The sequence below is a fragment of the Mercenaria mercenaria genome, chromosome 9, assembly GCF_021730395.1.
Source record: "Mercenaria mercenaria strain notata chromosome 9, MADL_Memer_1, whole genome shotgun sequence".
Taxonomy (NCBI): Eukaryota; Metazoa; Mollusca; class Bivalvia; order Venerida; family Veneridae; genus Mercenaria; species Mercenaria mercenaria.
The window spans coordinates 66606470-66631044 of record NC_069369.1 but is presented as its reverse complement, the minus strand read 5'-3'; the positions used below and the strand labels follow the sequence as shown (position 1 = coordinate 66631044).

General features: G+C 35.1%; 2 protein-coding genes across 3 annotated transcripts in view; one reads left to right on the top strand and one right to left on the bottom strand.

Annotated features, from left to right (window-relative positions):
- Window positions 1–6902: 6902 nt before the first annotated feature.
- LOC123547364 (uncharacterized) lies at window positions 6903–24060 on the bottom strand. Of its 2 annotated transcripts, none has more exons than XM_045334393.2 (6): window positions 23934–24060; window positions 14614–14812; window positions 12919–13852; window positions 11530–11614; window positions 8113–8183; window positions 6903–7699 (listed from the first exon to the last, which is right to left on the bottom strand). In XM_045334393.2, the coding sequence occupies exons 2-6, from the start codon at window positions 14802–14804 to the stop codon at window positions 7679–7681; spliced, it is 1302 nt and encodes a 433-aa protein (XP_045190328.2). In that variant the 5' UTR covers window positions 14805–14812; window positions 23934–24060; the 3' UTR covers window positions 6903–7678. The 2 variants fall into 2 exon arrangements, with proteins under 2 accessions (XP_045190328.2, XP_045190329.2); XM_045334394.2 differs by lacking the exon at window positions 23934–24060 and adding an exon at window positions 23659–23927.
- Window positions 23967–24575, top strand: part of LOC123547363 (spermine oxidase-like) — a 94587-nt gene continuing 93978 nt past the window's right edge. The window contains exon 1 of the mRNA XM_045334392.2: window positions 23967–24354. Within this exon, the coding sequence (XP_045190327.2) occupies window positions 24186–24354 (169 nt within the window). The 5' untranslated portion in view covers window positions 23967–24185. The remainder of the gene's footprint in view (window positions 24355–24575) is intronic.

Sequence of the window (24575 nt, the reverse complement as noted above, 5' to 3'; positions counted from 1 at the left end):
CAATTTTGTTAAATTTTATTTCTATGCGTGGATTTAACATTGTTGGATGGAATATAATTTTGTCTGGCACGGGAGGTATGAGAACAGTCTTTTTTTTTTCTTTTTTTTTGATTGAAGGCACAGTTAACGTTTCATACGAAGAAAAGTAACACTTCTTCATTAACGAAATCAAACTACGTTTATAATTTACTCGTTCTTTCTGCACCACATCCTGAAATAAATCAGATTACGAACGTTTTCAATCAGTCATTTCTATTTAACACATCAATGTAAAGAATCTGTAAAGTTTTAATGAAATCTAGGGATGGTAATATATATTTTTTCTTTCAAACCTCTCAGTCAATGTTGTTTTCATGGCAAATAATCCATATTTCATTGCGTTCATTTTCTTTTATTCCGTCTTTTTGAAAAGCTGAAAATCCTACTTGAATTACGTCCAGAGTTGAAACACAGGGAATCTTCGCAGAAGAAAATTAAAAGGAAAGCTTTAAATCTATAAAAAAAAATACTTAAAATAGTTCATACAATCATAGGTAGAATTGTATGTAGCCATGCCCGATATATTTGAGTTATATCCGATAGATAGTCCCTGTTTAACGAGAAGCAGCCCTTAACTTACCTCACATGACAGTCTTAAAGATTCAAAATGGTAGATACGTTGTGGCTGTGTTTGATATGATTTACATCTTGCATAGTAATTCTCCTTGGCTCTTAATGAGTGTCCGCACAAGTTAACCCGCTATTAGTTACTTTGCTCAGGGCGGCCGACCCATGCGACTTTCTGATATCGAACTCGCGGGGAAAATTGCTCGGTTCATGTAACATTTTTGTTTGTAATTTCCTTGTTACTTGATACATTTTAATAAAATAAAAGCGTCTAAGACAGAAAAATGAGTGCTTTCCTCAGCACAAAATGTCTGCCACTCTTAATCAATACTCTCTCCAAACATTTCGCCTAAATTCCCGTGTGTACGTTGTCTACACATTTGGTCCGTGAACAACAAAAAAAAAACATTTTGGCGAAGTGTTTGAGGAAAGTAACAAGAATTTCTAACGCTTTGTGGCGAGGAAAGCACCCATTTTCCTGTCTCCGGCGCTCTTTATTCTATTTAAATCTGTCGAATAATAAGGAAATTATAAGCAAAAAATGTTACCTGAATCGAACGATTTTCCACATGTGTACGATACCGAAAAGTCACGCGGATTGGGCACCCGGTTGCTAATAACTTACAAATTGGTAGGTTAAGGTTACAGATCTGTATACTCCTACAAATATGATGTTCCTAAAATATCAAAAATATGTGTCATCATGTAGAATTATTCATTTTATCACTTAAACCAATTTTTGAAAAGTCAACGAGATACACATTACAAACCAACAAAAAACGTTATGAGAGAAAAGCTGACCAAAACAAAATTACGTCGTCGTGCCCGATCGAAGAGTGAAATTTAAAACGTGAGTGATGTTTAACATTTTCTTCCACTAAAAAGCAAAATCAACACATCTTTATTATTAGAAATGATATTTACTCCTTTTCTAAATCACACAGCATTTATGTTTTTGTGACCTTTACTTTTAAAGATGGGATGTGGGAGACTATGGAAGAACTTTGAACGGTATATAAACTATTTATGTAATCTGTCGAAGTCTTTTAAGTGTTATCTTTTATTTATTTTAACACATTACTCGGTTGTTATATAAATTTTATTAATATTACAACTAAAACGGTGAATTATGACGAAGAATATATTATAAAATAAAATTCAAACACTGTAATCTGGAACATTCCATTTGATAATGGGTTCTATAGCAAAGTTATAATAATATGAATGTGTAATTTTCACAATGAATAACTTATTAGCTCTACAGCCTGAAACACTTGCTATGACTGCAGACAACAATGTTTTAAAAACATGTATGCATACATGTACAGCAACGAATAAAAAAATTCTGTAAATGTTTACTAAATTAAGATTTTTACGACATGTTACCTTACTGCAGTTATACGATAAATATAGCAACAGCGTGAGTATATATTAAGAGAAAATACATCTGTTTCACACTATTGACGTAAATCTACGTGATTTGATGCACGTCACTACACTAAATACGTACACTCCCATTATTGGTCAATGACATAGGAAGTATAAAGTATATTTTATGTACTTGAAATATTCATTGAGAAAGTTAAAAATTTACCATTATTTACTAACGTTCCATTTTACTACATGTTAATTAAAAGTCGACGAAGGTAACTGTTTTACAAGTGTGACCTCGGCCTAAGATTAGAGCGATGACTTCAATTTATTTTGTTGGGTTTAACGTCGCACCGACACAATTACAGGTCATATGGCGACTTTCCAGCTTTGATGGTGGAGGAAGACTTCAAAATCGCAAAAAATCATTCCAAAAGTATGGACCAGGCGCTGATGAGCTGTACTGAATATCTGGAGTATCCAATTTAATTAACAACACTTTAAATCAAAAAGTTCATGTTATAAACTGGTCAAGACTCATAAAGTGTGATCTTGACCTAAAGTTTAATCTGGACAAATCGGATTATATTAACAAATTCGTAAACTTCATGCCAAATTTTGGTTGTGAATACCAAACACGTGATTGACCAGTGGCATACATAAGTTTATGAAAATAGTCAACAATATGGAAGTAAATATTATGATTATAATTATTTTATACAGTAAAATTCTATATCCTTATGCTTTACGCAACGTGTGAATATGTTTTTGTTCATTATTTAAAATTGCAACTTTATTAACCTCTCTGCATAATAAAGGAATAAGTGTCTAGCAGACGCCGATTAAAAACAACACTATTTTAAAAAATCTATGGTATTTAATACCATAAAGATCTATGAATTACTTTCCACTTTCCGGATTTAATTTTAATAGGCTTCAATATGCAAAAACTTACTTATGCACACCTGCTTCCTCCAGTCCATCAGCTGCTCCTGCACCATGAATAGCGTCTTCAAACTCTCCAACTCCATCTACAACAAGTGGGTCATTGACCTTAAAGCGCTCACATGTGAAAAAGGCGTATAAAGTAATGGTACAAGTACAGAGTCAGCGGTTTGTATAAATATTAAGGCTCTAGCTATTATGGATTTAGAGAAGAAGATATTCAAAGTTTTTGTTATTAGCCTATATTATATACATGTCACACACATGGGCATGACCATTTTTGAACCTAGGGCAATAATTTGAACAATTGCAGTAGACTGTCAAACCCTGATATCACACGCCAAATATCCAAGAAACATTTTGTAAAGTTGTTTTAAAATAGGGCCTAATGTTTCTGACAAGAACATTTTTAAAGTTTCCATTATATACATACAGGAAAAAACGACCACGCCCACTGGCAGCCATGTCTTGACGAATCAGTAGAAGGTCACAAAAGGACAATTTACGTGAAATTATTTTAAAATCGGACCAGCAGTCAGTTTCATACAAGATTTTCAAAATGTCTACTGTATACATAAAGGGAAAAGTTACCACGCTCTCTGGCGGCCATGTTTTTTGACGAATCAAAATAATTCGAACATTCTTGGTAGAAAGTCACACAAAGGCAATGTGTGTGAAAATATTTTAAAATCAGGCCAGCAGTTTCATACAAGATTTTTAAGTTTCTACTACATACATATAGGGAAATGTGGCCACGCCCTCTGGTGGCCATATTTTTTGATCAATCACAATAATTTGGACAATCTTAGTAGATGGTCATACAATGACTATTTTTGTGAAATTATTCTGAAACCAGGCCAGCAGTTTCACATAAGAGGATTTTTAAATTCTCCTCTATATACATGTATACAGGGAAATGTGACCTCGCTCCCCCATGGCGGCCATGTTTTTCGACGAATCAGAATAATTTGAACAATCTTGATAGAAGGTTACATAAGGACCATTTGTGTAAAATTATTTCAAAACCGTACCAGCGGTTTAGGAGGAGATGTCGTTTTTTATCTATTCGTAGCTCTGGTGGTCCCTATGTTAAACTAAGCAGAATCGTTTGAACAATTTTGATAAAGGACCACCCAAGGAACATCCAGGCCAAGCTTCTTCAAAACCCATTCTGTGCTTTTGGAGGCGATGAGGTGATGTCGTTTAGAGAAATTGTTGACGTCGGACGCTAAATAAAGTTAAGTGTGAAAGATATGGCACAGGTGCTTTACCCGGTTGCACCGAGAGACCACAAATAATCTATATTTATACTATAGTGCTATATACTTTAACATGTTTATATATGTTTTCATTTTCGCAAAATACAATGTGGGTCTAATATTCCGTTAGAAACATACTTCCGTTATATCGTGAAAACGTTTAAATCGTGCAGCATACTGTCTCATACATACATGCACGTTATATTCTAACAATGAAAGTATAGTGAATTTTCCCCTTACCATTTCAAATGAACATTTATGAGAAATTATTGATGAAATCATTCGTCTCTATTGAATCCTTCCTCTCTGATACAGCAGTCATTAGTTCTCTCTCATTTCCTGTTTAAATCTTTCTAAACATTGATGTATCTTGTGATTATGAGAATGGTGAGACGAGGTTAGTGGCAGATCACTCATCTCTACTGCATCATTTCCTGCATTAGCACTTGCTTTACATCCTCCCTGCTTTTCTGTTTAAATTTTCCAAAACTTCCTATATCTTTGGCAAAACTACCCTTTTTCCTTTGACACTATTTGTTCTTTTACAAAGCGTTTTCCTTTTTATAATGCAACTTTTTGATATTCTGTTTCGTCTTCTTTGTTATCAGTACTTGCCATTCTTGGTTTTCATATTTCATAACGAAAATTGTCTGGATTCAATACATGCTTTAACTGATACTTTACCTTTCATACGAGTAAAAAGGGCGGCCAACCTTGAGCGTCCAATGAGGAATTATCTGATTATTTTTTCATGAATATCAATAAAATAGAGAAACACAACTCGGGTATTTAAGAAGTGAAATATTTTTTCGGAGTTCATGCGAAATAAACGACAGAATAGGATCAGCAAATCCATGAATTGCGCTAGCGATTCGTGTTTAATTTGCCAATCCTATTCTGTCGTTCATTTGCATGAACTCCGAAAAAAAAATCATTTCTTATACATGTATTTACATTATCTTCCCTTTCCAATTTAAACAAGGTTATATTATAAATTGCACAGATTCTGTTGCATTTAACATTAACATCAGCTTCCCGGCCATTCTGTTCACCAGACGGAATAACTGAGACGTCATCTAAGGAACGTCCCCCCTGACTATACGCAGACGTCGTCAAAACAGCGACCCGTTACTTAGCAGCGTTGTCGTAACTTTCGCACCTTTCCTTTTGCTGTTCATACAAATGAACGTCATTATTTTCAATGGAAAAGAATAGGGAGAATGTAATATACTAAAATAGAAATATCGCACTTGATTACCAAAACATTTGCATCGGAACACTGCATCTATACATTTGATGGGTCTCGTAAATTTATCATTATTCTTTCTATGGGCTTCGAGGTAACCACAAAAATCGCGTGAAAAAGTATTCAATATCAAACCTAAAAATATAATTACATCACCCATGTTTTGCGCAGGTGTATCGTAACATATTCTTTAGTATGTGAATGCGACAGGAAAAATTTTACATCGATATTTTTGGGTTTTCTATTTCAATATTAAAACATCCACTTCTGTATATATAGTCATGACACACCGATCTGGCATTTATCTAGAACGAAACTTGTGTGAATTTAAACCACTCAAATACGTGTCGTAGTCTAAAGCGGCCTCGACAATATCACCGTTATTCAGTTTGTGGAATTCACAACCTAAAACATGTTACAATATTTACATTCCCCCTATTATTTTCCATTGAAAATTATGACGTTCATTTCGTATGAACAGCAAAAGGAAAGGCGCGAAAGTTACGTCATAACGGACCGCTGTTTTGACGACGTCCGCGTATAGTCAGAGAGAACGTTCCTTAGATGACGTCGCAGTTGTTCCGTTTGGTGAACAGAATGGCCGGGAAGCTGATCTTAATGTTAAATGCAACAAAATTTATGCAATTTGTTATAAGATTCTTTCACTAGTTGTAGGTGCAGATGGGAATATCTGGCTGTCGGGTAACTGTTTAAGCGGTAACGAGGCTCCTGCCAAGTTACCGCGTTAACAGTTACCCGACAGCCAGATATTCCCATCTGCACCTACAGCCAGTGATGAATCTTTTTCTTGCATGCCATATTCAACAAATAATAGTAAAAATAAATTCAAACAAATGATTTTCTTATAGCACTTTTTTTCTTATAGTAGCGTACTAACAAAGCGCGGGAACTTTACATCCGTAAACTGGAAGTACGTCATGACGTTACAAAGTCGAAAACAACGTAATAGTTCCGGTTTGTTTTATTATCTGCATTGAAACGTTATGTTATCTCCGTAAAATGACGTTTTTTTGAATCGAGAAATATGTTATAATGAACAAAGAGAAACTATCAAGGTATTTGGTTTTTATCCCGTTTTACGTAAAACATTAATATTACTATACACAAATCTTCTGTACATATGTAGTTCGTTATACGTCATTTACAGCACGAGAGTCATGAGTTTTCCAGCACCGGTGAAATCACCAGAAATCCCAGTCTGGTATGCAAGAAAATATTATCATGTATACATCAAATGGAAAGGAAATATAATGTAAAAATAAGAAATGAAATTTTTTTGGGGGTGTTCATGCGAAATGAACGACAGAATAGGATCGGCAAATTAAACATGAATCGCTAGCGCGATTCATGGATTTGCCGATCTTATTCTGTCGTTCATTTCACATGAACACCGAGAACAATTATTTCATTTCTTAGGTTACTAGATATAGGCTTATTCATAAAATCATACTAAAGGGAATAACAAATAGTTTAACAGAAAACATCAAACTTCACATATCTAACAAGTTAGCGACAAGGTTTTCAACTGCTATAAATAGAAGTAGTAACTTTATACATGAACAATTAGTAAATATAAATGTTTTCAAGTTGTCTATTTAAGTGTTCTTCAAGTATCTGACGCCCTTTCATACACCATACTGCAGCCGTCTTAAGAATATTATGGTTTTGGTATTGATTACGCTATATGTTATTTCTGTAATGTATATCTTTCATGTTCGCACAAAAGCAATTATATTACCCATTCAAGTGTCGTTATTGGTATGTCACTCTTCATAGGTGTCCTGTATCTACAATCTTTCTAGATTAATGTATTCCGGAATCATTCATGTAGTGCTCGTCCACTGTTTGCAAGAAAATGTTCACAGACAATTGCATTCACATAAAATCGGTTATGTTGGTCTCTCGGGGAAAAAAGAAGTGGTGGGCATTCATGTCAGGTCAATGTTGTTCTGCGTAGGTGTTTATTCTTGTTGATTATTCAGATATATGTTAACTGTTTCACGTCCGTTTCTAACAATTATTTTTTTCCTGGCCAGTCAGTGGTTTTGTTTTGTAATAAGGAACACGATAATGGCTGGCATTTATCAAATAGAATCTAATTCTTAAGATTGGTTTGAAAGAATATCTACGAACAGTCCTAATTAATTGATATGAAGTAACAAGGAACAGTAAACGTTGAACTTAATGTTGAAAAGCAAAACTTCTATATAAATCTTCGTTTATAAATTGCTCATTCTTCTTGCAATACATCCTGAAATAAATCAGAAAACAAGCTTTTTCACTTATTTCAGTTTGAGACTTCTGCAGAATCTGAAATGTTTTATGGCAATATATTTTTGTTTAGGTTCCAAACATCTTAATCAATGTTGATTTCGTGGCAGAACATCCACTTTTCGTGGTGTTAATGTTCTTTTATTCGGGTTTTTTTTGCACAGCTGTAAAGTCTACTCAATGCCGTCCAAAGTTAAAAGTCAGAAACCTAATGATTTGCATACAAGAAAATTAAAACTAAACATAATACTTGAATCTGTAGAAACAACAGCATAAAACAATTAGAACTGAATGTAGCCTAGCTTGATATATTTCAGGTAAACCATAGGCATTCCCTGCTAATTGAGACGCCTTCATAACGTGACAATCGTATAGATTCAAAATAGAACATACGTTTTTACTTTGCTTGGTATGAATTACATCTTCCTCAGAATGTCTGTCTGGCTTTTCACGACTGTCAATATCTAAAACATAAATAACACTAGAACTGCACAGGAGTGACGAATAATACTGCCACGATACAGCCTTGTCATAGAAGTATTGCTAATTTTAAGCTGGAAAGAAGCCATAACTACGTCAAAAAATTGGTGGTTAATTGTAGCCAAAGTCGAACTTGACCTGTATTGTATGATGTTAACCTGTGTACAAAAATGTATTTTAATCTGTCAAGCCATTCATGCATTATTGTCCGGAAACCTTGAGTTTGGCAAATTTGAAGTTGGAAAGGGGCCATTACTTCGTCATAAAATGGTGGTTTTTAGCCATAGTCGAACTTGGCCTGTATTTTATGATGTTACACCTGTGCACCAAAAAGTATCTAAATCTGTCAAGCCATTCATGAGTTATTGTCCGGAAACCATGAAATCCAATGGACCGACCGACAGACAGGCAGACCGACCGAAAAGCTCACTCCTATATACCCCCACCCCCCACACACACACCCAAACTTCGTTTGTGAGGGCATAATACCGATTTATCCCCGTTTTCATTCATTCTTTCTTGGTATCATATTGTAAAATTTAATGATTATAAAATCGTTCTGACGTTTTTTCCCTCTGTTTTTTGTGAGTGTTTTTGTTTGTTTGTTTGCATAACAAGATCTGATATAAACATGTACACACAGAACTGAGAACTCCACTTTACCATAGAACTCTGCATAGGAGAATTAGTAATTCTTGTTATTGAAATCGACATGAAATTAGAAGTAGTTGTAAATATTAACATGTTGGCTTCACTGTTATTACATTTTCTGGCCCTTCAATATCATGGATTCTATTCAATTTTACTATACAATACAATACAATTCCACTTAAACTGCTGCTCGGGTATGTGGAGGATATTGCACATTTCATAAACAATCAAACTAAGCATACTATTATTTTGCTTGGTCCCAAGGGATCATTTACAGATTTTATCTTTTTAAAAAAATCAGTAGCCAAAATATTTGTGTGCATGCGCGAAGTATGATTTTAACGTTTTGCAAAATTTAATGTTTTAAACATTCATTTCTTTTTATTTCATAAAATGTAATTTTGTTTGCTGGGATCTCTGAACGTTTTATCTTATTTCCTAACTTGAAAATGCGTTTAAAAGTCACTGAAAACGGGAAACTTAGCATTTTTGTTCAGTGTATATCCACTTTACTATACTAAATGGTACACTTTTTTTTCAGAAAATCGTTTTGTTTTTCTAAACATTAAAATTTTATTTTGTCATGTGTATTTCTTTAAAATACTGGTACTGACAGAAACTGGGGGTGATACTTTGGAGAAAAAACAATGAGGAACACCTGTGTGTATAACTTTTCAGTTACTTATGTTATTATTTTATGACTGTAGACAATAATGCTTCAAAAATGTATATGTATAACGAATAATATTTTTATTTTTGTAATGTAGGCATGAAACTGTTGACTAGGTTAACATTTTACTACTTATGCATGATAAAGCTTCATATGACTTAGGTCTACGTGACTAAGTTACACGTCAGCATTAGGAAGTAATGTTCAGGGTTATCATGTTTTTGGGTATTTGGACTATAATCATAATAAAATGAACACAAAAGATGTCAGGTGTTAAACTCTTGTCCTAAATTTTGACGAGGAAGTTTGTGCAAACGTGAGCTCTGCAAACTAAATTTGTTCTGGATTTTTTTTTTCAAATTAAAGTTTTTATTACCTAAGGAAGTGGGGGTAGGAAAACGGGTTGACCGTAGTGATCAACTTAACATGGGTGGATTTTCTGGGATGGGGGAGTTTTGCACTCGTGTTCCTCCATGATCTCTTTTCGTTGATTCAAAGTTGTTTATTAATCATATTAACTAACCGATACTGATTTCTGCGCACGGTATATTTTCTCGAGTTAAAGATTATATTAAGAATATACGAATGTTCCAGAATTTAAATAAAAGATGGAGATACATTATTATTATTATTATTATTATTATACCAGATTTATATAGCGCCCTTTTCATGAGATGTTTCCCTTCAGTAAATAAATACCGACAGTAATTTAGCCCCTTATACGATGCAGATCTTATGAATTCGAAGACTTAGCTGTAGCTCGTTTAAATTTCCATCAAACTTCCAAAGGATCTTCATATAGATTTTATTTACAATTTTTGAGTGATAACGTTATACTTATTTCAGCCCCTCCATATAATATATTTGTCCGAGTAAGTACTAATAATGGCATTGATGGCTGAAGCGTAAAAGTTAGTAAGTCACACGAAGGGTCATCGTATATGCTTCTCTAACTTTTATGACCTGGTCTCATTAGATATCCATAAATTAACACAGTAACTTTCTTACCAGTTATTGTGCAGGCTGTTGTTTTCGTCTCCTATCTTTTTGTATGTATACACCGTTTAGCTCTTTGGTTATAATCATTGTTTTTAAACCAAACTAAGTTGTCATGTTGCAGCAGATATTTAGTCATATTGACTGGGACGCTTTAATAGTATTTTAATACTTATGTTCGCCAACAACTGTACGCTATTTTAAAGTAATAAAAATGCATTATTTTAAAAGTAGCAGTGGGAGAGATTAAAGACTTAAAACAGCGGGTGGCGAGGAGAACGGGGAAGCTGGACGAAAACACGCTTGGACTTCTTTCGACTACACCATGGAAACACACTTTCGACCTTTTTCCTTTATCATGCTATTTGATTGTCATGTTTTCGCTCAGAGGTGTGGCGGGGCGAAAACATGTGGTTTAAGTTGTTTGTATGGCGGGGACCAGGGGCGAAAACCGAAATTCTTGAAACAAAAATTGTGGGGTAGGCGGGGCGAAAGCTCGCAGTAATTGGTCAAAAAATGACAACAATAATTAACTACCATTTATGGACGTATACTTTTGGATACTTGAAATTCAAGTTGAATAGACTGTATACGTGCAGTTCTTTAAAGCAATACCATATGGTGTTAAAAATCTCTATCAGTTAACTTGACGTAAAATGTATAAAAATATTCTGTTCATTATTCAAAGTGACAACGTTCTCGGCCCTTCCGAAATATGGACTGGTATTATAACGGCATGTGATCCGTACAAGTTCTATGTCAATAAAGACATGATAAGTACAAATTTTATGTAAATAAAGGCACGATTCTTACAAGTTCTATGTCAGTGAAGGCGTAATTCGTACAAGTTCTAAGTCAGTAAGCTTCAAGCAGTTCTAAGCCTGTTTAGCAAAATACAATTTGGCAAAACAATGAAATAATTTTCACCTTATATACATAACAGTAGATATCTGTTAACCAGTTCCCACTTTTCCACAATTTCATTTCAATAGGCTTCAATACGTAAAACTTACTTCTGTACAACTGCTTCCTCCGTTCCACCAGCTCTTGTATCTCTTCATGCATCTTGTATAAAGTGTCCAAAACTTCCTGCTTCACCTACAAACAGGAGGGGAAATCTTGTGAGAAATGTGCACCTAGACACAACCGAGCTCAGCGGCTTCAATGTTCTACATGTATCTGTCTGAGTTTCAAACTCACACATAAATTTAAATATTTATTTACTTAAAGGTGGTCAATCACATTTTTGCAACATGGCGTGACATTTTTCGCATTTTGTATATTCTGATAAAGATTTTAAGGAATACAAATACCCGTGACAAAGAGTTAGGTCAAGTTCAAAAAACTAAGTTTCGACGATTTCTATAGAATTTTGTGTTTCCCCGACAGTTTTTCAAAAGCTGCGTATTTCTTTTATTTCAATATAGTTTTACATTTGCATTTTATAGATATCGGGATATTCCAACAGAATCAAAAAGCATGTTTTAAAACTGAATTTAAATTCTGAATTCACTTACCCAGTCTATCTTAGTTGCGCAACAAAGATATGCAAAGGTAGGTAAAACATTTTTTCAAAGTTGCAGCTAAATATATAATTGAAAGAAGCAGATCTTTAAAAGATATAATACAATAAGTCTTACATATCATATATATAATATCATTCCTTGGGCAAAGTGTGCCGTTTATCTTTATACCTCTATATTGGTTGGTTAGCCCGCCCACTTAGCTCAGAAGGGAAACCAGAGATCTGTAGATCGCGGGTCGTGAGTTTGATCCCCGGGCGAGGCGTATGTTCTCCGTGATGATTTGATAAAGACATTGTGTCTGAAATCATTCGTTCTCAAACTCTGGTTCATGTGGGGAAGTTGACAGTTACTTGCGGAGAATAGGTTTGTACTAGTACATAATCCAGGAACATTGTTAGGTTAACTGCCCGCCGTTATATAACTAAAACACTGTTGAAATACGGCGTAAATCACTTGCCACTCACTAATGTGGGTTTAAGCCGTACTCAAGTTGTTGAATACTTCATGTGAGGAAGCCATCCAGCTGGCTTACGGAAGGTCGGTGGTTCTACCCAGGTGCCCGCTCATGATGAAACACGTGGGTTCCCTCCACATGCAAAGCTGAAAAGTCGCCATATGACCTATACTTGTATCGGTGCGATGTAAAGAAAGGAGAAAACGGTGATAATCCTCCGTTACTGATTAACTACCTTTAATAGTCCCATACCATATCTGCCTGCTTTAAAAATATGCGCTTAATTTCACTAAAAATGGAAATACTAATATATCACAGAAAACATAGATCATTTCATTACATCTGAAATTGGTAGTTACTTGCTGCTTCGTTGTATAGGTTATATTTATTTTACAGTTAAATAGTTATGAATGTTGTCTTACCATTTGAAAAGAACGTTTACTGTTGCTCTTACGATTACAAACATTCTGAGAACGGTATGATGATGTTAATGGACGGAAATCACTCGTCTCCATGGAATCCTTCCCAGCATTATCAGCTAAATCAATCATTACTTTCTTCCTCTTCTTCTCTTGAATCTTGCTCGTGCTTTCTGTATCACTTGTTTCATCACAATTAATCTTGGAACTATTTTTGGGGTTAAAAAACTTCCATTTTCCTTTCAATATTTTCATCTTTACAATTCGTTTTCCAAACATCTTGGTTTTAAGAGCATTGTTTGGTTTAATGTTTTTCTTTTTTCTTTTACTCTTTTGCTGGGACTTAACTGTTGCATGTTTATTTGTTTCAGCTTTGTTCAAATTATATGCCTCTGTTGATAAATTTTCTGATTCTTTTTCATCACCGATATTACTTTTCTTATGCTTTTTGGCATCAATATCTTGTTCTATTTCTCTTAATTCTTTTGACTCATCCTTTACAGCAGATTCTTGATTGACAATAGTGATTTCGTTAAAAACGGTCTCATTTCTGTTTTCCTTCACAGTACCCTCTATGTCCCTGACCTCTTCCAGTAGCTCTAAGTCATATTCTTCGTCAAAAACTTGCATATCTTGATCAGTTGAAATACCAGTATGCATTTCTTTGATTTCACTGTGTACTTCAGCTCCATTATTGTCTTCTTGGTCTGTTTCAACTAGGTCATATTTTTCTGCACAATAGTGCACATTCTGGTCGGTAGGAATATGAAGTTCTCCAAGTTCATTGTTTATATAAGCTCCATCTGTTTCTTCTTGATCGGTTTCATCTTGTGCAACAGCTGACTGTGAAAGACAGCTCGTCTGACTAAGGTCAAATGGCACGTATACTCCAGGTGACGTGGCTCGCAAAGATACGCTCGAGACTTCCAGTGCGAATCTAAAAAAAAAGACAGAGACGTGATATTCACACTGAAATGATAGAAACCTGTCATAACCGTATCTCATTTCTACCACATCAGGGTATGTGAGAAAAAGATCGAAACTTACATTAGAGCGTGGTTATACAACAATAATGTGATATGACACACATTGGAGGGTGTGTAAACTGTCATACTGTCATTACGAAATGTGTCAAATGCATGTCTGGAAATTCTGAGAAAATCCTTTGGACAGTTGAGAAAGTTACTGAAACGAGGATATTTTCAGACTAAGGATAGTTCATGCACATACAATAACATTAAAAACGATAATAGGCTATCATTAAATAATAACGTCAAAGATAAAACTGTGGATGCACTGAACACAAATTAAATGCCGCAAAACAGGCACTCACAAAAAGACACAGTATTGAAACAAGGAAGGCTGACAAGGTAATGTTCGTAGTGATACTAAACATCAGCTTAAAATCATAGTTTGAGAGCTTCGTCTCAAAATATCAATATGTATTACAGCGTTTTTTCTTTCCGCCATTTAGGAGCCTACATAGCCAAAACTTGTACAATTTAATAAAATGAAATATTACCAAAAATCAAAAAGTATGTACAACACTCCTACTCATGCATTAGTCTCGTAGCTGAATAATCTTGGCTCATATGGTGAGAAACAGGTACCCGTGTATGAAAGACAGCTTTCTTTAGTAATGTGTTTACCATAATCAGAATTATACCGCTATCTAAAAATAATGTCAATTTATTTTACCTTTGCTTGATTTTCTGTCTCGTTTGTGGCGTAATAATCTGCACGTTGCGGCCAATGTGCACGGGAGATAGTTCCTTCTTCCCTCCCTTCTTTTGAGGCAATTGGAATTGGGCGTCTGCTTTCTGTGAACTGACGTTTGTGGTTTGTGAAAACGGTGCGACAAAACTCTTCTTCTTTTTTAAATGAGGCATGTTAGAAACTGAAAATAAAGAACATTTTAAATTATCTTTTTCTTGAATACTGAAACTAGGTCAAAACGGGTTCATTGATACATTAACTAATGTTAATACTATTTGAAAGTCTTTTCAAAGCAGCAAGATGGAATTGCAATATCGCAATGTGTAGAAATATTTCAGGATGACATTAGACAATCACCATCTACGTATGAAATAGTAGTATTTTGATGGTCTTTACACAATTAGAAAAGAATGGGCACATAAAGAAATTCCATTGTGCCTAAAATACATCAAGCCTTTTATACATCTTATGAATAGAAAATATATGAGCCCGCTCGCTTAGCTTAATTGCAGATCTACGTATTACGAGTTCACCATTTCGTCCTCCACCTCTGATTCATGTGGTGACGCTGGCAGTTACTTGCGGAGAACAGGTAAGTACTGGGAATCCAGGATTACTTGTTATCATTTTGCTGGTACGTGGGGATTCCACGACATTTTCAATGTAATGGGATATGTATTTCTATACAAATTTTGTAATAGTCAAGGACAAAGAATAAATATTACGGATAATAGAGGGGTTTTTTTTATATCAAATTTATGTATATTTATATACCTTTGACAGTAAATTATTATTTTTCTTTCAGTTTCGCACACTTGTAATAAAAGTTATCTTTCAGCTGGGATGGTGTGTAACATATAAGATATTTATTTTAGGATTGAGTGGGCTCTAGGACCTAGGTGAACATAATTAAGGGCATGTATTTCGCATTGTAGGAAATGGAATCGAATTTATACTAGTAGGTCACCAATTAAAAAATCAACAACAACATTTAAACACTATTGCATCTTATCTTTGGTTAATGTCTTGAACATTTTGGAATAGATGAATATCTCAGACTAACTCTTTTGATAGCGCGTTTCCGTATTTCTGCTTTGGGTCTCTCTGAAATAAATTGCGAAAACATGTAACAGTACACGCAGGAGAAATCGTGCATGGTTTAAATATGATTTTAATATGTAGAGTGGACATAATTAAAAGATTTATGGACCAATATTACGAAACGAGTAAAAAGCTTTTCTGACAAAACCTTCATCCTGGTGAGAATGGTTCATCCGGCAATTCCATTTTTTATTTATCGTTTTACTGCCTACATAAAGCTGAGGTGGTCAGAATATTCATCTCGGAAGACTTCTCTTATTGACAAAAAGGGTACATTTTGTGAATGAATTAAGCACTAATCGCTGTTCCGACATCTACAACATCCATCAGTAACCACTTTGTGATGGGACTGTAAAGAGAACGTATTGGCCGACCGCCCCCTACCCCCATCCCTGCCGCTCATTTTCTTTGTACATAGGTCATTGTTTACAACTAATGTCGCGTCTACATGACAAAATATGTTTGCCTAACCTAACCTGTGCGCCCGCGTGATATGAAACATATCAAGATTTATCATAATATGTGGATAAGAATTCAGGGAACAAATATATTAACTCCCATCATTTGAGTTACTAGTGCTAAACGCATTTGTGATAGAATGATTACATGTACATATATTTACCTTTATCACGGTGGCGATACCCTGGGTATGCAGGGGTGCAAAATGGCAGCGGAATCTCTCGATTAAGGTAACATTTTTCATTATTACTGTCTTAATACTTAACCAATTTTAACGAAATAAAGACGAGTGCCCGCTCATAAGAATACTACACCCTCGGCTATAAAGCTTCGTAGCTTTTGTGAAAAGTGCAACGGCGCATTCTGACGGGAAAAAATGCAACTGCTATGTAGGGGGGCATTTTTATGAAAATGACTAAACCAACTATCCCCGTGTGTTTCGAAAAACGGCTTGTAGGGCGGAACCGGGCTTGACATGTTCCAAAGCTGTTGTAGAACTTTAGCAAGTGAAATCGCCAGTTTTCGGCGATTCCGGGCGATTGAAAGGAAATGCTATGTGGGAGAGGTGTTTTCATTATGTTATGTGGGGGTGCCTTTGACATGTGGGGGTGACTTAACTGGCTGCTAAAGACACGCAATAATACGGACAAATAAAGCCAGCGAAAAATACTTTTAACTGTTAAAGGCATATTATATGTCAATATATATTGTGATGATGTCCGTCCGTTCGTCCTTGCATGTTTCTTCTCATACATCGTTGGCACTAGAAACTTGAAACTTGATCACGATACTGCTACGGCCTTTGGAGAGTGCATTTTCATACGACACCTAGATATAAAGCTGTAGGTGTCATAAGAGGCCTATATCTATTATATTAAATTTGGTCATAACTTGTTCTAAATTAGTACTTGACCGATTTGGCTAATAATCAAATAACAACCTTGTTGACAAGACGTTCATTTATACTCTTTAATGTTTGACATTTACCTTTATTTGACTTTTCATCTTTACTTTTTAAAGTCGGAACACAGTCATTTTGATGTCCATCTGATATTTGACATCTACTGTTTAAACGCTAAAAGCAGTTAGTTTGCTGTAATATTTTTTATTACTTCACACATTTGACTCATATTCACAAATACCAATTCTTGTGGCAAGATGTTCACTTTGATGTATTTAAGTATGACAATGTCCTTCATTTTACTTTGATCTTTGCGTTTAAAAATCAGAAATAATTAAATTCTCCATAACCTTTGTCAACTTGGCTGTAATGTAAACTGAACAATCCATGCGACAAAAAAAATCGGCGTATGGTAACATTCATAACAAGAAATATCTTTAAAAATGATGGTCGGCGAATTGTAATAAGGATAGAAGTTTATGAATTTTTCATCTAACATTCATCTTTCATCTAACATTTTTCAAATTGCAAAACTAAACACCGCACTTTAACAATTTAAATGGTTCTCTTTTAATTTTTCGCAAAGGTTTTGTAGGGTTGCAATTTTGTTTCATTTATCCTTAGACGAATAATTACAGCAGTAGTTTGATGAAGATTCATGAAGCGGTTCATGAGAAGAGGTCATTAAACGTGTTTATATTTTTAGCTAAATTGGTCCCTATCCCCATTTGTAACAAAATAGCAGGAGACCTTACGATATTGTTACACATAGAGTTTGATAAAAATCCATTACATTTTAGTGGTTAATGCGAAGAAAGGCATATCTACTTTTAGCTATAGTGGTCCCTAATAGGGCCCAAGTTCCTATATAAATAAATTTGGAAGAGGACCTTATAATGATGCTCCAGACCAAGTATGACAAAGATCCACCAAGCTGTTCATGAGACGCTGTATAAAGGCATTTCTAGTTTTAGCTCTAGCAGCCCCTAAAAGGGGTCAAATGTCCCAGCTGAACAAAGTTGGCTGCGGGCCTAATAAAGATGCTACAAATCAAGTTTGATTAGAATACATGAGAAAAAATGAATTAAAGGATTTTTTTTATTTATTATTTTTATTTATTTCTAAAATAGGCCAACTGATCCCGCTTTAACAAATGCATATTCGCTATTCATGAATCTTTGGACAATGACGTCACACCTATAACAAAGTGAAGGTCAAGCAAAACATACAATTGTAATTATTTCAATATTTCTGTTTCATAAGCAAAGTTTGACCGTAGTCATATCACATAGATAAACTGTATGCAGCATACCTTCATTTCAGTGCAATGAGATTCAGTCATTATATAGCATAATTATATATAATAAAACAGATTTCAACTGAGTTCAATATTTGCATACCATACTAAAGAAAAATATTCGTATATAATAAATCAGTTAAATAATTTATAACAAATATATCAAAGCAAACAAGTACTCATTTTAATATGCAATCTGAATAAGTCACAAAAGCAAGAAACCTTTCATATACAGACGACAATTGTAACAAGGAAAATCTTTTAAAAAGCACTTCTCTACATAAAAGACTCTTATCACACCCTTATTCATGTGATACGCAGACCGTATTCAGCTCTTTCTTTAATTTGATATATGTTGGTATTTGAACAGGTTTTTATCATATTTATTAAACTTACTTATCATTTTGAGATAATCAATATTCTTGCTAAATATACTGAGCCAAAGTTAGATTTAAAACAGTGAACAGCATCGTTTAGGATAAACGCTTTGTCTACATTTCACTCAGCGTAGCACAATCAACAGAGTGAAAGAAATTGCCACTCTCGTCCAATCAGGCAGAGTGTTGCATAAATCTTCCGTTTTGATAAATTATCTATAATGCGTTATCAAGTAGTTTGATTTGCAAATTGAAGTCACATGGCATAGGTAACGAAAACAAATTTAGACGGCGTTCGCCGAAAAACTCTTTTAAAGAAATTGGAAAAAAATATTAAAGGTGGCATTAGAAGTTGTATTGTACTGAAATATAGTCATGGCAGTTGAAACTTAAAATATTCTATGGTTCTAAGTGGTAAAGCAGTTATCATTAATAAGCATTAATTTGATAAATAGGAAAATTGCCAAGTGTCTTACCGTGAAAAAGTTATCATGAAGGTCATGGTAACACGTCTATATATCAATGTAAAGGTAATATGACAAAGAGTAAAGTATGTGAGTTTCAAAGACATCAGTTAACTTGAGAAATTAAATATTTCTATGATATGTTTACATTTTGTGTGTGTGTGAGAGAGGCCAACAAAGATATTGCCCCCGATTTAACGGATACGGGGATAAAAACACAGGGAATATTATCAAAATACAAGTACGAATCTGAGCGGACGGAGTTGACAGTATGTACTCAAATGTGTCCGTAGAAGGCATTCATATGTTTACTTCACATCCACCTTCAAAATGAAAAATTCTTGAAAAGATTTTTTCACTGGGATAATTTCTATCCATATTATATATAATATACTTTATATATCAAATGATCATATCACTGCGTGCCTCTAGCAGCCTAGCAGCCAGTTAAGTCACCCCCGCATGTCAAAAGCACCCCCACATAACATAATGAAAACACCTCCCCCACATAGCATTTCCTTTCAATCGCCCGGAATCGCCGAAAACTGGCGATTTCACTTGCTAAAGTTCTACAACAGCTTTGGAACATGTCAAGCCCGGTTCCGCCCTACAAGCCGTTTTTCGAAACATGCGGGGATAGTTGGTTTAGTCATTTTCATAAAAATGCCCCCCTACATAGCAGTTGCATTTTTTCCGTCAGAATGCGCCGTTGCACTTTTCACAAAAACTACCAAACTGAGGAGTCCAAGCTTTATAACCGAGGGTGTAGTATTCTTATGAGCGGGCACTCGTCTTTATTTCGTGAAACTGGTTAAGTATTAAGACAGTAATAATGAAAAATGTTACCTGAATCGAGGGATTCCGCCGCCATTTTGCACCCCTGCATACCCAGGGTATCGCCATAATGTTTCTTCTATGTGAAACTAGACTTCAAAAATAGTAATAAAATTTTTTTTCACTAAAGAAACCCTTAACAATAACATGACAACGTGTTTAGGGGTAAAATTTTTAATTTTCACCTGTTTCCTTAAAATGCTAAAGTTCTTTTTATTAAAATCAATCCGAATATAAATTACAAACCAAATTGTGCTTGTATTTTTATTTTTGATACAAACTGCGAAAAATAAACCGTAAAAGTGATATGAAAATACACCCTACGCTATTTTTTTGGTTCATATGAAGAAAGATTTGCGAATAGTCATGAAAAAGTTTTAGATGAGGGAATGCCTATAAATCAGTATAAATGATTGAAGACGGGCAAATACTGAGTTTGATATAAAGTATAACTAATTCCAATCTATCTTATATTATTATGTCCCCCTTTCGAAGAAGGATGGGTATATTGTTTTGCAGATGTCGGTCGGTCGGTATATCGGTCCGTAGACCAATCGGTTTCCGGATGATAACTCCTGGGATCAAGAAAGTTGATAGGGAGGTAAATGACTTCTATTGATTTTGAGGTCCAAGGTCACAGTGATCCGGAACAGGGATCACGAAACTTAATAGGGAGGTTGATCATTACCTAGACTAGCTCCTAGACTATGGTATATCTTTTTACATTTTTATGATTGGATATAGTGAACTGAGTCAGTCTATATCCTATGTACAACATCATCCTCTGTGTGAAAATCTCTAAAATAGACTGGTTTTTGTCTGTATGAAACTGAATTAGACAAAAAGGGGAAAATGTAGAAATATATTTATTATCAGTCTAGTGGCTAGTCTAATCATGACCAGCAGATGACCTCAATTGATTTGAGGTTATTAGGTTAAAGGTCAATCACTGTGACCCAGAACAGTTAAACCATTTCCGGACGATAACTTGAGAACGCTTGGGCCTAGGATCACGAAACCTTATATGGAGGATGGTCATGACCAGAAGATGATTCCTATTGATTTTGAGTTCAGTAGGTCAGAGGTCAAGGTCACATTGATCCAGAACAGGTCTACTGTTTCCGGATGATAACTCAAGAACGCTTGGGCCTATAGATAATTTTGATAGTTGATAGGGAGGCAGATGACCCCTATTGATTTTGAGATCAGTAGGTCAAAGGTCAAGGTCACAGTGACCCAGAACTGTTAAAACGTTTCTGGACGATAACTTGAGAACGCTTGTGGCTAGGATCACGAAACTTATAGGGAGGTTGATCATGACCAACAGATGACCCCTACTGATTTTGTGGTCAGTTGGTCAGGGACAAGGTCACAGTGACCCGGAACTGTTAAAACGTTTCCGGGCGATAATTGAGAACGCTTGGGCCTAGGATCACGAAATTTAATAGGAAGGTTTTTCATGGCCAGCAGATGACCCCTATTGATTCTGATGTCAGTAGGTCAAAGGTCAAGGTCAGTGAACAAAATATTTCTGTTCCTTGTGCTGTTACTGAATGCATCAAGGGGGCATTTCGTGTTCTACGAGCTCTTGTTTTAACTGTATGAGTAGCGCTGTACTATTTCAACATACTTTGCTGTTGCTTATATAGGATTTTTTATTGTTGATGTTGTGTTGTTGTTGTTATCTTTGTAAACTCTTTACTTTTTCTTAAATAGTATGATTAACAAAGAAAGGTCTTTTCTCGTGTTTTAACAGAATGACATAAATCTACAGGCGTGTCCCTAAAATACGCCCTTTGAAACATGTAATCAAGTGAATAACGTGACGACTTTGAAAATAGATTCTTTCATAAACTCACAGACAGGCTATTCTACGCAGTTTTCTTAGATACTATGTTGGATTAACAAAACAATTTTCTTAAAAAACAGCAAGAGAATCAGGGCCTGAAAAAATCGTGATTTATAGTAAGAAGCATTCCTGATGTGTTATTTACAGCAACTTCTTCAACAAGAGTGATACGCAGTATTATAGAATAGAACAGAACATAATATCGTTAAGGTCGTGCAGAAAATGTGCTGTAACTTACGGACCTTTTACGTTAACACGAAATAAACATATTTGTGTTAGTCTTTTTTTTATATTTAGCCAAGTTATTATATAATTTATGAGAACTTTATTTATAGTTTTAAAATATCTGACAAATTATTTCAACGAAAGGTGCGAATAGTATGTCTTTGACTTTGGTTGCCAAAACACGTTTTGGAAAAACATGGGTAGCTGTGAAAAGTTGGGGTCCTCTCCAGCTTTGAAATCGTTCATGATAATGCCAGTCGCCAATGCAGTGTTTTTTTTTCAAGATTGAAGGGGAATATACCCCCCCCCCCCCCACACACACACCAAAAAAAAAAGGGAAATCCAAATCATCTGATTTCATGACGACAGACATAGATCTAGTACTAATTGCAAGAACTGATGACAATGCCCTTATGAATATGGCACCTAAAGGGAGGTAGGCGCCTAAACATAGTTAGCAACTAGGGTCGAAAAATATAAACGCCGACTTCGTGAAAATATTCGCTCTAAATTTCAAGGGGAAAATATGACCTTCCCATTAGTGGCATTATACGCATCTTAATTACAACACATACTGTGTTTTGGTGACTGTTTTATAAATTCAGTTTTCGGTTGCTGTGCATATAAATGTGTAAAATTAAATTAAAATAACGCAGATGTATTTGAAGTTGATGCTTTAGAAATAAAGAAATCCGACTATAGTTATTTTCTTCAATCCCCTACGCAGTGATCTCCCTTACCTACTAGTATACGTAGAGATTTCTATAGTGGAAGGGAAGCAACTCCTGCGTGCAGTTTGACTTTTCTTTAAAAGACCGTCCCAGTCAAAATAAGAATAATTGGAAAGTTATTATTTCGTACTGGTAACAGGAAGAGTTTGATATATTGGGTTAAAAGCTATTATTTCCTCCATCCTTTCTACATACACATCTATTTCAGCTAGATTTTTACTAAAAAAAGTGCATAATTCCTCTTTAAAGGGCAAATATAACAATTTTAGGGGAATACAGCTATTTTGGCTGGGAGAAACAGCCTGTATTCGGCTGTAAGTAATGCAACCTCAGCCGGCACATCCCAACTCAATATACAATTTTGATGGCTTAAAATTGAGATGTTTTTATTTCTGAAAACTAAAAACTGTTCATCTGTAGTATTTATAATTGCTAAAATGGAGGGGCCGAAGTAAATTAAAAAATAAATCTACCAAAAAAATATCCAAAACCACGATCCCCCAAACTTCACGCCCTTATAACCAATATCCTGGATCTGCCCTTGTTCCGAATACAAACAGATTTAAATCATGACATGCATGTAGATTTAGTGGTGGGGATGTGAATCTGTCAACTGATACATAGACGTAGCAGCAGGGGTTCTTGGGGCAAGTTAGAAATTGGGGGGTGGGGGCAAGGGGGCAAATGCCGTACAGTAGATAAAGAAGAAAACACAATTTGAGTGAGCATGTAGGCCTACTAGATAAGAATTTGATGTGATGTTTATTGTCAATAAGGGAAAGAACTTACTGTCCAAAAATATGGGTACGCGTTAACTGCACCCTCCCTTCCCCAACTCTGAGATTGCTCCTCCGCCACTGCATAAAAATATTCAATCTGGTTACAACCCGGAAGTTTCCAAATTTTGCAGACGATTTCTGTTATACGAAGGAAAAATATTTTCACTGCCGATAAAATCTACTCGGCTGTCCTTGTTAAAAGACAAGCATGCGAAAAGAATAACAAGGAAAACTCAGCCGGTTTAAATTTTGTTACAAATATTGATAACGAAACTAGAGTCCTACCTTTGACCTCGTACTAAGCCACACCTTCATGATGACGTCATCGGTGTTGAAACAGAGTGATCATTCGTTGTCGTTATGTGAAAGAAGACACAAAGTTGTAACCGTTACTTTCCGGAAATAATTTCTGTGTTAAGGGTTTTGACTGTTTATTAAGCAACGTATTATATTGTGTACTTGATGGTTAATAATTTATTCAACTAATCGTCTCTGTTTGTCTAAGGTCATCTTGATCTTGAAAATCCACACACAAAAATGGCTACCGACGTTCATGACACAATTGAACACACGAAAGTTGCAATTATTGGCGCAGGGATCTCTGGAATTTCTGCAGCAGAACAGCTGACAAACAATGGATTTACTGACTTCAAAATTTTGGAAGCCACAGATAGAATCGGTGGTAGAATTTGGACTAAAGATATTGGTATACATTTACTTAGTTTTACTGTACCACACTGTCCACAGGACTAGATCTTCTGTAGACATAAACGATACACATTTACATGTAATCATATAATCACATATTTTGACACCTAAAACTGCACTGTTAATATACAGAATGATATGGGTCAAATCAGTTGCAGAACAGGTCCTTCAAGACATGTTATAGAAAGAAGTCAGTTCCATTTAGAATTTCAACTTCTC

What these genes read in the sequence shown, in the direction of transcription:
- LOC123547364 (XM_045334393.2), bottom strand. Translation starts at nt 14,804, where the DNA reads ATGCCTCATTTAAAAAAGAAGAAGAGTTTTGTCGCACCGTTTTCACAA. An exon ending in GTAAACGTTCTTTTCAAATG is followed by an intron (nt 11,615 to 12,918) that starts GTAAGACAACAT and finishes TCCTGTTTGTAG; the next exon opens with GTGAAGCAGGAAGTTTTGGA. An exon ending in ATACCAAGCAAAGTAAAAAC is followed by an intron (nt 7,700 to 8,112) that starts GTATGTTCTATT and finishes GATTTATTTCAG; the next exon opens with GATGTATTGCAAGAAGAATG.